This window comes from Lynx rufus, unplaced genomic scaffold, assembly GCF_022079265.1.
Source record: "Lynx rufus isolate CCGP_SWC_20201006 ecotype Redwood Valley unplaced genomic scaffold, mLynRuf1.p SCAF_8, whole genome shotgun sequence".
NCBI lineage: Eukaryota > Metazoa > Chordata > Mammalia > Carnivora > Felidae > Lynx > Lynx rufus.
In genome coordinates, this window is record NW_025814896.1 from 125514057 (window position 1) to 125528491 (window position 14435).

At 38.1% G+C, this 14435-nt stretch overlaps 1 protein-coding gene across 2 annotated transcripts in view; it reads left to right on the forward strand.

The window, feature by feature from the left end:
• The window catches only part of WDR35 (WD repeat domain 35), a 66663-nt gene that overhangs the window by 22978 nt on the left and 29250 nt on the right, over window positions 1–14435 (forward strand). Inside the window, exons 11-13 of one of the 2 annotated variants that reach the window (XM_047069260.1) lie at window positions 5183–5215; window positions 5580–5640; window positions 13066–13210. In XM_047069260.1, coding sequence (XP_046925216.1) covers window positions 5183–5215; window positions 5580–5640; window positions 13066–13210 — 239 coding nt within the window. The remainder of the gene's footprint in view (window positions 1–5182; window positions 5216–5579; window positions 5641–13065; window positions 13211–14435) is intronic. The other variant, XM_047069261.1, reaches the window with a different exon arrangement.

Here is a 14435-nt window from a genome sequence, read left to right on the forward strand (position 1 = left end):
TATCCTGCAACTTTGCTGAATTCATGTATCAGTTCTAGCAGGCTGTTGGTGGAGTCTATCGGATTTTCCATGTATAATATCATGTCATCTGCAAAAAGCGAAAGCTTGACTTCATCTTTGCCAATTTTGATGCCTTTGATTTCCTTTTGTTGTCTGATTGCTGATGCTAGAACTTCCAGCACTATGTTAAACAACAGCGGTGAGAGTGGGCATCCCTGTCGTGTTCCTGATCTCAGGGAAAAAGCTCTCAGTTTTTCCCCGTTGAGGATGATGTTAGCTGTGGGCTTTTCATAAATGGCTTTTATGATCTTTAAGTATGTTCCTTCTATCCCGACTTTCTCAAGGGTTTTTGTTAAGAAAGGGTGCTGGATTTTGTCAAAGGCCTTTTCTGCATCGATTGACAGGATCATATGGTTCTTCTCTTTTTTTTTGTTAATGTGATGTATCACGTTGATTGATTTGCGAATGTTGAACCAGCCCTGCATCCCAGGAATGAATCCCACTTGATCATGGTGAATAATTCTTTTTATATGCTGTTGAATTCGATTTGCTAGTATCTTTTTTTTTTTTTTAATTTTTTTTTCAACGTTTATTTATTTTTGGGACAGAGAGAGACAGAGCATGAACAGGGGAGGGGCAGAGAGAGAGGCAGACACAGAATCGGAAACAGGCTCCAGGCTCTGAGCCATCAGCCCAGAGCCCGACGCGGGGCTCGAACTCACAGACCGCGAGATCGTGACCTGGCTGAAGTCGGACGCTTAACCGACTGCGCCACCCAGGTGCCCCGATTTGCTAGTATCTTATTGAGAATTTTTGCATCCATATTCATCAGGGATATTGGCCTGTAGTTCTCTTTTTTTACTGGGTCTCTCTCTCGTTTAGGAATCAAAGTAATACTGGCTTCATAGAATGAGTCTGGAAGTTTTCCTTCCCTTTCTATTTCTTGGAATAGCTTGAGAAGGATAGGTATTATCTCTGCTTTAAACGTCTGGTAGAACTCCCCTGGGAAGCCATCTGGTCCTGGACTCTTATTTGTTGGGAGATTTTTGATAACCGATTCAATTTCTTCGCTGGTTATGGGTCTGTTCAAGCTTTCTATTTCCTCCTGATTGAGTTTTGGAAGAGTGTGGGTGTTCAGGAATTTGTCCATTTCTTCCAGGTTGTCCAATTTGTTGGCATATAATTTTTCATAGTATTCCCTGATAATTGTTTGTATCTCTGAGGGATTGGTTGTAATCATTCCATTTTCATTCATGATTTTATCTATTTGGGTCATCTCCCTTTTCTTTTTGAGAAGCCTGGCTAGAGGTTTGTCAATTTTGTTTATTTTTTCAAAAAACCAACTCTTGGTTTCGTTGATCTGCTCTACAGTTTTTTTAGATTCTATATTGTTTATTTCTGCTCTGATCTTTATTATTTCTCTTCTTCTGCTGGGTTTAGGCTGCCTTTGCTGTTCTGCTTCTATTTCCTTTAGGTGTGCTGTTAGATTTTGTATTTGGGATTTTTCTTGTTTCTTGAGATAGGCCTGGATTGCAATGTATTTTCCTCTCAGGACTGCCTTCGCTGCGTCCCAAAGCGTTTGGATTGTTGTATTTTCATTTTCGTTTGTTTCCATATATTTTTTGATTTCTTCTCTAATTGCCTGGTTGACCCACTCATTCGTTAGTAGGGTGTTCTTTAACCTCCATGCTTTTGGAGGTTTTCCAGACTTTTTCCTGTGGTTGATTTCAAGCTTCATAGCATTGTGGTCTGAAAGTATGCATGGTATAATTTCAATTCTTGTAAACTTATGAAGGGCTGTTTTGTGACCCAGTATATGATCTATCTTGGAGAATGTTCCATGTGCACTCGAGAAGAAAGTATATTCTGTTGCTTTGGGATGCAGAGTTCTAAATATATCTGTCAAGTCCATCTGATCCAATGTCTCATTCAGGACCCTTGTTTCTTTATTGACCGTGTGTCTAGATGATCTATCCATTTCTGTAAGTGGGGTGTTAAAGTCCCCAGCAATTACCACATTCTTATCAATAAGGTTGCTTCTGTTTATGAGTAATTGTTTTATATATTTGGGGGCTCCGGTATTCGGCGCATAGACATTTATAATTGTTAGCTCTTCCTGATGGATAGACCCTGTAACTATTATATAATGTCCTTCTTCATCTCTTGTTACAGCCTTTAATTTAAAGTCTAGTTTGTCTGATATGAGTATGGCTACTCCAGCTTTCTTTTGGCTTCCAGTAGCATGATAAATAGTTCTCCATCCCCTCACTCTGAATCTAAAGGTGTCCTCAGGTCTAAAATGAGTCTCTTGTAGACAGCAAATAGATGGGTCTTGTTTTTTTATCCATTCTGATACCCTATGTCTTTTGGTTGGCGCATTTAATCCATTTACATTCAGTGTTATTATAGAAAGATACGGGTTTAGAGTCATTGTGATGTCTGCATGTTTTATGCTTGTAGTGATGTCTCTGGTACTTTGTCTCACAGGGTCCCCTTTAGGATCTCTTGTAGGGCTGGTTTAGTGGTGACAAATTCCTTCAGTTTTTGTTTGTTTGGGAAGACCTTTATCTCTCCTTCTATTCTAAATGACAGACTTGCTGGATAAAGGATTCTCGGCTGCATATTTTTTCTGTCTAGCACACTGAAAATCTCGTGCCAATTCTTTCTGGCCTGCCAAGTTTCAAAAGAGAGATCAGTCACGAGTCTTATAGGTCTCCCTTTATATGTGAGGGCACGTTTACCCCTTGCTGCTTTCAGAATTTTCTCTTTATCCTTGTATTTTGCCAGTTTCACTATGATATGTCGTGCAGAAGATCGATTCAAGTTACGTCTGAAGGGAGTTCTCTGTGCCTCTTGGATTTCAATGCCTTTTTCCTTCCCCAGTTCAGGGAAGTTCTCAGCTATGATTTCTTCAAGTACCCCTTCAGCACCTTTCCCTCTCTCTTCCTCCTCTGGGATACCAATTATGCGTATATTATTTCTTTTTAGTGTATCACTTAGTTCTCTAATTTTCCCCTCATACTCCTGGATTTTTTTATCTCTCTTTTTCTCAGCTTCCTCTTTTTCCATAACTTTATCTTCTAGTTCACCTGTTCTCTCCTCTGCCTCTTCCATCCGAGCCGTGGTGGTTTCCATTTTGTTTTGCATTTCATTTAAAGCGTTTTTCAGCTCCTCGTGACTGTTCCTTAGTCCCTTAATCTCTGTAGCAAGAGATTCTCTGCTGTCCTGTATACTGTTTTCAAGCCCAGTGATTAATTTTATGACTATTATTCTAAATTCACTTTCTGTTATATTATTTAAATCCTTTTTGATCAGCTCATTAGCTGTTGTTATTTCCTGGAGATTCTTCTGAGGGGAATTCTTCCGCTTGGTCATTTTGGATAGTCCCTGGTGTGGTGAGGACCTGCAGGGCACTTCCCCTGTGCTGTGGTGTATAACTGGAGTTGGTGGGCAGGGCCGCAGTCCGTCCTGATGTCTGCCCCCAGCCCACCGCTGGGGCTACAGTCAGACTGGTGTGTGCCTTCTCTTCCCCTCTCCTAGGGGCGGGATTCACTGTGGGGTGGCGTGGCCCGTCTGGGCTACTTGCACACTGCCAGGCTTGTGATGCTGGTGATCTGGCGTATTAGCTGGGGTGGGTAGGCAAGGTGCACGGCGGCAGGGGGGGGCAGGCTTAGCTCGCTTCTCCTTAGGTGATCCACTTCAGGAGGGGCCCTGTGGCAGCCGGATGGAGTCAGATCCGCTGCCGGAGGTTTGGCTCCGCAGAAGCACAGAGTTAGGTGTTTGCGAGGAGCGAGCAATTTCCCTGGCAGGAACCGGTTCCCTTTGGGATTTTGGCTGGGGGATGGGCGGGGGAGATGGCGCTGGCGAGCGCCTTTGTTCCCCACCAAACTGAGCTCTGTTGTCTGGGGGCTCCGCAGCTCTCCCTCCCTTTGTCCTCCAGCCTTCCCGCTTTCCGAGCAGAGCTGTTAACTTATGACCTCCCAGACGCTAAGTCGCGCTTGCTGTCGGAACACAGTCCGTCAGGCCCCTCCGCTTTTGCAAGCCGGACTCGGGGGCTCTGCTTGGCCGGCGAGCCGCCCCTCCGCCCCGGCTCCCTCCCGCCAGTCCGTGGAGCGCGCACCGCCTCGCCGCCCTTCCTACCCTCTTCCGTGGGCCTCTCGTCTGCGCTTGGGTCCGGTGACTCCGTTCTGCTAATCCTCTGGCGGTTTTCTGGGTTATTTAGGCAGGTGTAGGTGGAATCTAAGTGATCAGCAGGACGTGCGGTGAGCCCAGCGTCCTCCTACGCCGCCATCTTCCCTTCCTCCCTGATGTGTATTCTTGATGTGTAATTCCTGTCACCTGTTTCCCCCATCCCCACTCCTTTTCCCTCTGGTAACCATCAATTTGTTTTCTATAGTTAAGAGCCTGTTTCTTGGTTTGTATCTCTCTCTCTCTGCCTTTTTTTTTCTTTGCTTATTTGTTTTGTTTCTTAAATTCCACATATGAGTGAAATCATGGTATTTGTCTTTGTCCGACTTATTTCACTTAGCATCATACTCTCTAGCTCCATCCATGTTGTTGCAAATGGCACGTTTTAATTTTTTTATGACTGAATAGTGTATGTGTGTGTGTGTGTGTGTGTATAACACATCTTCTTTATCCATTCATCTATTGATGGACACTTGGGCTGCTTCCATAGCTTGGCTATTGTAAATAATGCTGCAGTAAATATAGGAGTGCATGTATCCCTTTGAATTAGTGTTTTTGTGTTTTTTGGGTAAATACTCAGTAATGTGATTCCTGGATCATAGTGTGGTTCTATTTTTAACTTTTTGAGAAACCTTCATACTGTTTTCCACAATGGCAGCATCAGTTTACACTCCCACCAACAGTGCACAAGGGTTCATTTAATTTACATTTATGAAATTAAAGAAGTTTTTCTTGAGAAGCTGAAAAAAGAAAGAGAAAGTCTGCATGTAAGTAGTACGTAGAGAATTGGTTTATTTGAAGTCGTTATTCCAATCGGGAGAATATCTAAGTAAAATAGTATTCTTAGCACAAGATATAGAAAAGGTGATTAACAATAGAAGAATGAAATTATCAGTTTAGTATGGTGTAAAGTGTGCATTATGCTTGATTATTTTACTGAATATTAATTATTGATAATTAATTGTGTACATGTCATTTTTATATTGCTTCAAAGGAGGAGAACGAGATGGAAACATTTGGTGCAATGGTAACAAATTAGTTCTTATATAGCTGATTATAAGATAAAAATGAATTTTGAGGTTAGAGCTGATCAGGAATTTTAGAAGTGTAAATAATGAAACGTAGCCAGTGTACTTGTGTTTCTTAGGTGAACTCTTAAAAATGACAGTGTTCCATTATATTGAGAAATCAGCCTTGGTTTAATTTTAATTCGTATATCTTTATGTTTAATGCTGTAGATTATATTTGTCTGCTATTCTTTGCACTTAACAATTTTATCAGTTATTTCCCTGTTGTGATACTTTACAGAGATAAGCATGATATATTAAGCATTATTTCTTTTAATGTACAGAAGCAGGAATTCTGATACTCTTTGTTTTATTTGTTCACAGTTTGTGCTAGTTCTTTGTAATTCTATTGGCACACCTTTGGATCCCAAATATATTGATATTGGTAAGGAAATGTTAATGTCTATTCCCTCTTTAATCAAGTTTTATTTGTACAACTAATTTAAAAACCTAGCTATGGCATTATTAATTAAAATGGTCTTCTAAACAAGAATGACCATTTTTCCTGGTTTGCCAAGTCCAGCACCAGTTTATGCCCATTATCATAGTCAAATTATCAATAATGCTCCACTTCACCGTATAAATATCCTGTTTAATACAATAAATTATAAGTTTACTCTAAAAGCCACAGTAATCTCATGACTGTTATACTGCCATTATTTGCTTTCAATGGGAAATATACTTGTGTAGGAATTGGTATGCAATGTAATGATTAGCATGTAATAAATGGGATTATAGAAACAATTTTGCTGTTAAACCACTTTTATTATTAATACGCTGCTTGCAAATACCTCTCTTCTATAAAAACACTTTAGCTGCTTGTAAAAGTGCATTTTCTCTTTCCAGATTTTTCTAATGAAATCAATCTATTAATAGAGACAGCTTTCAAAAATTCCTGATTTTTTTTTTTGTTTTCAGAAGACATTTGTTACTTTAGAGTTACCATTCCCTCTATCCAACAATTATGAAAGTAACCATTAAAAAATTTCTCATCTAACTCTTAAGTTTTTTTTTTTTAAATCATTACCAAATATTTTGTGGCGATTTCACTTTAACTTCCAAAAGTAATGTGTTTTAAGTGTGGTAGTTTATTGGATATGGTATTAGAAAAATTATTAGACTTCAAAAATTGAAAACCCATTGAATTTTCTGAATCTGAGAGCTAGTCATTTTTTTTTTTTCAGATTTCATATTTAACCTTCATCAAATGTTAGTGTCTCCTAAATATATTTTGCTAAACTGTTTGCGTGATACAAACAAATGTGAGAAATACTTAATGGGCTTTCAAGATTTTATGCTGTTTAGAGTTTTGGTAACTCAGTTTTATATATTGACACTTTTCAACTTCATATCTTACGTTCATTGTTATAGAGGTATGTTTATATTTGTACCTGCATATATATGTATATATGTTAGTGTTCCTTGTTAAAAGGCTTAGCTTAAAATTATTAGACTCTTATCACAGGAATATCTTGTATTGGAAACATAACAGTCTGACATAATTCATAAAGACTGACATAATTCATCCCTTAGATTATATGTTTTTTCTTTTGATATCAAAAGTTTTAACAGAATAATGATGGTAGGGTTAGCCTCAAAGTAATTTTAATCATAGGTAGTCTTTTTTTTTTCATAAAGCCAGATGTAAATCCTTCACCTTCATAAAATGGCAAATACTTGAGGGCATGATTATTTGTATTTTTGAGTCTTGAAACTTTTTTTTTTTTTTGCAGTCTTGCTGGCTGAAATTTTAACAAACAGTTCTTTCATTGGTTTGCAGTAAACCGAGCCAAGGACTCAACATTTTTGTTTCATACATATCCTGTAAAATTCCTTTTTTAAGTTTGTATGCCAGATTTTTGTGAGGACTGGAGGGTAAAACGAAAAAAGTGTGTAACTGATGTTGCTCTGGAAAGTGTAATTTTTGTGCTGCTCTTCCTCCTGCCAATCTCTGTAGAAACTTTTTAAAAGAACTTTATGCATTATTATACAAGTTTAGTCTGTGGGGCTTTTGTACTATGCATGGAGGAGTTACGTGCCCTTTTCCGGTGCTCTTCCTTTGAGCTCTTAAAATACCTTTAAGAGGTATTTTAAAGGTGCATTTCTGTTCAGAGTACTACTTTTTACTCTGCACTACAATTACTGATTTTCTCGTTTGCCTTCCCCACAAGATTTTGGACTCCTTAGAGATCTATGTCTTATTAATTTCTGTATTCCTCTAACACTGTGCCTGCCCTATAACAAATGCTTATTGAGCATATGGAAAGTACTTATTTCTATCATGAAAATGGAAAATGACACATTTATTTAGCAAAACTTCAGTGAGTTTCTGGTACTGTACTGGGTATCTGGAGTTATAAAAAATTGACTATGAAACTTCCTGTAGGATATCTAGACAAATAATGAAATGTAGTTAATCCGTTCGACACTGGTGTACTGTTCCCCTGCTGTGTGCTAGGTTGGTATCGTGCTAGGTGTTGGATAAGTGGATATTAGTGAGTAAGGACATCCGACATATCTTTGCTACTTAGAGATGGTTTCATTTGAGCTGAATTTTGAAGGATAAGTGTTTATTCAGGTGACATTTTAAGGAGAGAAAGAAAGCAGCATTTGCAGAGAAACGAAGGCATGTAAAGTGCCTGGAAAGTACCAGGTGCCTGTGCTTTAGCCATTTTGGTGGGAGCTGGTAGGTGGCTTTCTAATGAGGGTCTCTACCACATGCCTGGAGTCATGCATAGATTCTAGAGAAAGGCAGTTTGATGAAAACATGTCAGTGCAATTTCAGTTTACCAGATTTTTTTTTTTTTTTTTTAAATTTTTTTTTTTTTCCAACGTTTATTTATTTTTGGGACAGAGAGAGACAGAGCGTGAATGGGGGAGGGGCAGAGAGAGAGGGAGACACAGAATCGGAAGCAGGCTCCAGGCTCTGAGCCATCAGCCCAGAGCCCGACGCGGGGCTCGAACTCCCGTACCGCGAGATCGTGACCTGGCTGAAGTCGGACGCCTAACCGACTGCGCCACCCAGGCGCCCCTCAGTTTACCAGATTTTTTAAGAGGCTGAGAAATTAGTAAGTAGGAAAGTAAGGGAACATTACAGATGTAGACATTTATTTCAGGCCTCAGCATTAAAATATTACAAGCAAGTTTTACTTATATATGAATTCCTAGGTTGTTTTAGGTTATTTTACATCCTTTGCCTGCCTAGTGACTTCTACCTATAAGTGTTAACAAAGTTCAGCTAATGGAAGCGTAATTATTTCCTTAAAAATTTTTGTTTCCAATAATTGTTCTAAATATTTGAAATTTTTCTTTCCAAATAATGAGTAGTTGAGAGGAACATGGAATGCTTTTATCCTGGTTGTGTTCTTTTTCTAAAACGTTCTGTTTGTTAAAATTTGGATTCCTAACTTACTCCTGGGGGCTTAGTTCTAGGAAACTAAGAACTAATCCACCAGGATGGGATGGATCTTTTAATGAAAATCTAGCATAGTTTTTGTAGACAGGATTATCTACCCATATGAATTTGCTGAATTTACTCCCATACTGATCCAAAGAATGTATGTTTTAGATATATTTGTATTTGCATTTTTTTTTTGTATTGACTGTTGGGTTTATATGTGACTTTATTATAAAAACCTATATAGGTAATAAAAATAAAAACAATACTAGTATCCACATCTAATACTATTATTAACCCTTAATTAGAAGCAATATGCCATCGTGGTTAAGAGCACAGATTATGGAGCCAGATTAACTGGGCTTTTGTCTCACCTCCGGCTTTCTAGCCATGCACCTCAGCAAGTTATTTAACCCCTCCCTCTTTCAGTTTCTTCATCTGCCCAGTGGGGTAATAATGCTTATCTCATAGAATAGTTGTGAGTGTGAGTGAGAATATATACTATGTAATATTTTCATTATATATTAACACAATTATATATTATATAGAACCAAATAATTATAGTTAATGTATTTATAGTATATGGTATATGTACCTGATGTATATATTTATTAACTTAAATATATAAATAATATATAATATATGTAATATATAATATATATATTTAAGTTAATAAATACTGGCTTTGAAATTATTATTAAGTGTTTATTCTATTCCAGAGATTTTGCCATGCTTTGTTATCTCTTTTAATCTTTAAAGCAGCTGTATAAGATATTATCATTTCCAACTGCAGTAAGTAAACTGAGGTTCAGAGAGAATAAGTGATTTATCTAAGGCCACAGAGTTAAGCAAGTACCTGTAGTTTGAATCCAAAAGTCTGACTCTTTCCATGAACCACTAACATTTCAATTTAACCAGGCTAATGATAAGGTATTGTGATTATTTAGGATGTATCAGAGAGGAACATGAGTATAATTTATAGTTGTATGTAAATGTTGGTTAGAGGAATGCTTTTATATATGCTTAGAAAAAATTGTATTTTATTAGAAAATATTTTTTTTAATGTTTATTTTTGAGAGAGAGAGAGAGAGATTGAGAGAGAGAGAGGGAGAGAGGCAGACAGGTAGAGAGACAGGGAGACAGAGGATCCTAAGCGGGCTCCGTGCTGACAGCAGAGAGAGCCCAATGCGGGGCTCGAGCTCATGGAACCACGAGATCATGACCTAAGCCAAAGTCAGACACTAAACCCACTGAGCCACACAGGTGCCCCATATTAGAAAATAGTTTAAAGTTGTGAACTTAGTTCAAATCCCACTAAACGCATTATACTCATCAGCATTAGAGTGTCTGTGGTAGAATTTACTAAACGTTTAGCAAATGTCTTATGATTTAGTGAGAGTGGGGTCAGAGAAAGCTGAGCAAAGCCTGGGCCTGGCATGCTCATTCTCTCACTCAGCGCTCCCCAGGCCCTTGCTACTTTTCCAGGATCACCTTTCGACCACTTGTTCCCTACAGGAAAGGCTTCTGGCTCCCTCTAGAGTTCAACAATAGTACGTGTTTCAAATAGAAAAACCTTGACAATTGTAATGAAAATGTTTTTAGCATGATTCAACTATACTGAATTACTTTGTATATAAAAATTCTTGAATTTGAATCACAAAGTTGGTAATCTACTCAATTACTGTTTTATCATTAGCCTGGTTTCTGATTCTTTGTCCATTTTCTCAGTCTTTTAATGTCTTAAATGTTTACTTGGACCATGGCAAGAACTCCATAAATGGTAGCTGCTGTTAACACCATTCCTTTATTCTGGCCATATGAATAATTATTTAGCTTAATATTTAATAAAACACAAATTTTATACTATTCTAATTATTCAGGAGTTTAGAAAATAGGTACTAAAATGATCTTTTATGATGGAGTTTTGTTTTGTTTTTACATAGTTTGTGTGAATGTGTTTGCTTAGTTTTATGGTATTTAGTTTGTGTTTTGTGACCTTGGACAAGTTATTTTACTTCTTCCTCTATTTTTTAATCTTTAAGCTAGATTTTATAAGGCTATGTCATCAAAGGGTACACAGGTCCTACAAAGGGTAGGAGCTTAAATGTTCTCTAAGAAAAGGAATAGATGAACAAAGTTATATGGTTAGGAGAATATTTTCCTAAATTAGGAAGGAACTTTGGAGAATTTTCTTTTCTTTTTTTTAAACAGACAAAAATTAATTTTAATGATACAGCTGGCTCTTGAACAACACAGGTTTGAACTGCGTGGGTCTGCTTGTACACAGATTTTACCATACAGTACTCTAAATCTAGCTTCTCTTCTTCATGATTTTATTTTTTTTAATCTCTAATTGTTCTTTTTTTTAATCAAATTTATTTATTTAAATTCAAGTTAGTTAACATACAGGGTAGTATTGGTTTCAGGCGTAGAACCCAGTGATTCGTCACTTACATGTTACGCTCCATACACATCCCAACAAGTGCCCTCCTTAATGCCCATCACTCATTTAGCCCATCCCTCCACCCACCTCCCCTCCAGCAACCCTCAGTTTGATCTCTGTATTTAAGAGTCTCTTATGGTTTGCCTCCCTCTCTGTTTTTAATCTTATTTTTCCTTCCCTTCCTCTATGTTTGTCTGTTTTGTTTCTTAAATTCTATATATGAGTGAAATCATAGGATATTTGTCTTTTTCTGACTAACGTATTTCACGTAGCATAATACACTCCAGTTCCATTCATTTTGTTGCAAATGGCAAGATTTCATTCTTTTTGATCGCTGGGTAGTATTCCGTTGTGTATATAATTTGGCTATTGTGATAGTGTTGCTATAAACACTGGGGTGCGTGTACCCCTTCAAATCAGCCTTTTTGTATACTTTGGATAAATACCTAGTAGTGTAATTCTATTTTTAATTTTTTAAGGAGCCTCCACATTGTTTTCCAGAGTGGCTGAACCAATTTGCATTCCCACCAGCAGTGTATCTGTTGTTTCCTGAGTTGTTAATTTTAGCCATTCTGACAGGTGTGAGGTGGTATCTCACTGTGGTTTTGATTTGTATTTTTCTTTTTTTTTTTTTTTAATGTTTATTTATTTTTGAGACAGAGAGAGACACAGCATGAACGGGGGAGGGATAGAGAGAGAGGGAGACACAGAGTCGGAAGCAAGCTCCAGACTCTGAGCCATCAGCCCAGAGCCCGACGCGGGGCTCGAACTCGCAGACCACGAGATCGTGACCTGAGCCGAAGTCGGACGCTTAACCGACTGAGCCACCCAGGCGCCCCGATTTGTATTTTTCTGATGAGGAGTGATGTTGAGCGTTTTTTCCTGTGTTTGTTAGCCATCTAGAATTTTCTTTTATAACTTAATGAGGAATTATAAGATGTGAGGTCAGAGGGAAGGATAAAGGCCCAAACCAAGCAGTAATAATAATGGGGATGGGAGGAGGTAGTGGGATTTGATTTATCTCTTCATCAGTTAATTGGACATTTGGGCTATTTCAACTTTTTGGCTATTATGAACAATGCTGTTCTGAACATTTGTGTGTGAGCTTCTGTGTGGACATTTGTTTTCATTTCTCTTGGGTATATACCTAGGAGTGGAGTTGGTGGGGCCTGTGGTAACTCTGTATTTAGCAAATGGAGAAACTGCCAAACTATTTTTCAAAGTGGATGCACCACTATTTCCCTACCATTTCTCTACGTCCTTGGCAATACTTGTTATTGGCTGACTTTTTGATTGTAGCCATTATAGTGGGTTTGAAGTGGTATGTCATTGTGGTTTTGATTTGCATTTGCTTGATGGCTAATGATATTGGACATCTTTTTCCTTTGCTTAGTGACTGTATATCTTCATTGGAAAAATGTCTATTCAGATCCTTTGACCATTTTTTAATTGGGTTTTTTGTCTTTTTATTATTGAGTTGTAAGAGATCTTTATATATTCTAGAAATAATTCCTTATCACATATACGATTTACAAACATTTTCTTCCATTCTGTGGGTTGTCTTTTCACTTTTTTGATGGTGTCCTTTGAAGCACAAATGTTTTAAATTTGATGAAGTCCAGTTTATCTACTTTTTCTTTTGTTGCTGGTGCTTTTGGTGTCATATCTAAGAAACTCTTGCCTAATCCAAGGTCACAAAGATTTATTTCTAAGGTTCCCCCCCCCCCCGCCCCCCTAAGATTTCTACAGTAATTTTAGCTCTTACATTTAGGTCTTTGATCCATTTTCATGTAATATTTTTGTATGGTCCTACAAGCTTTTGATTATGTTTTTTGATTTTAGAGACTGCATGTTGGGTATATTGTCTGAAATGAGGAGTTGAATACAGTGGTCCTGAATTCCTTTGCAGCACAAACATTCTGTGATTCTGTGTAACTGTAACCTAATTGTTTTAATGCTCTTTTAAATAGTACCATTATTTGTTGCAATGACCAAAACCCATGTGATAGCAGCTTCAAAAGAAGCATTTTATACCTGGCAATATCGTGTGGCAAAGAAGCTCACAGCATTGGAAATTAATCAGATCACGCGGTCTCGGAAAGAAGGGAGAGAAAGGTATATCTTTTGATACATGGTTTTTAGTAGCTCAGCCGTATCACATTTAAACCAGACATAGTTAATTCTAAATTGTCATGCTTGAGAACTGTAAATTGTTTTGATTACTAGAAATAATACTTTCCCATTCAAAATCTTTCAAAATCTTTCAACTTATTTGTTTAAATTGATCAAAATAAATAAGAAGGGGTGTGGCATAATAAAAGAAAGCCCTTAGAGATTAAAACTGGACGTCTGTGTTTTTTTTTTTATAAAATGTTTTTTTAACGTTTTATTTATTTTTGAGACAGAGAGAGACAGAGTATGAATGGGGAAGAGTCAGAGAGAGAGGGAGACACAGAATCTGAAACAGGCTCCAGGCTCTGAGCTGTCAGCACAGAGCCCGACGCGGGGCTCGAACTCACAGACTTCGAGATCATGACCTGAGCCGAAGTCGGCCGCCCAACTGACTGAGCCACCCAGCCGCCCCAGAAGTCTGTGTTTTTATAAGGAAATAGCTATTCTCTCGCACCTACTCTCACCATGTTAGGGTTATTATGCTATACTTGAAATACGATTATTCAACTGAATGTCTGACCAAAGCTTCATTCTTATGGGTTAGTGGCACAGGTTGTTCTGGGAGAGTGGGGGTGATCCTAGTATCAGCCACCATAGGATAGGCAGGTTCTTAGACACAGATAAGGAGGAGGTCTTCAGGTAGGGTGAACTGGTTACTTGGGCTTCTTTTTCTTGCCCTGGATTCCAGGGAGTTGGGTTAAGTGATAGAGAGGGCTCTACTACATAGAGAAGTTAGGACTAGGATGGGGGGATTCCTGTGATAAGTTTCAAGGTGTAGATGTGTTTACTGAGTTTTTGTAAGTTATATTATCTCTGTTGGTGATATTCTGTATTTTACCCACTTGTTGTTACCCTAAGCCTGCCTTTATGTATGTATGTATGTATGTATGTATGTATTTTAAAGTTTATTTATTTTGAGAGAGATAGTGCGAGCAGGGGAGAGGCAGAGAGGGAGAGGGAGAGAGAGAGAATCCCAAGCAGGCTATGCACTGCCAACACAGAGCCCTACACAAGCTGGATCCATGACCCTTGAGATCACAACCTGAGCCAAAGTCAGAGGCTTAACTGACTGAGCCACCCAGATGCCCCACCCTAAACCTTTAAATAAAGCATTTTGTTGAGTGCTTTAACCTAATAATTCTTAATCAGGGCTTAGACCTCTGTTGGG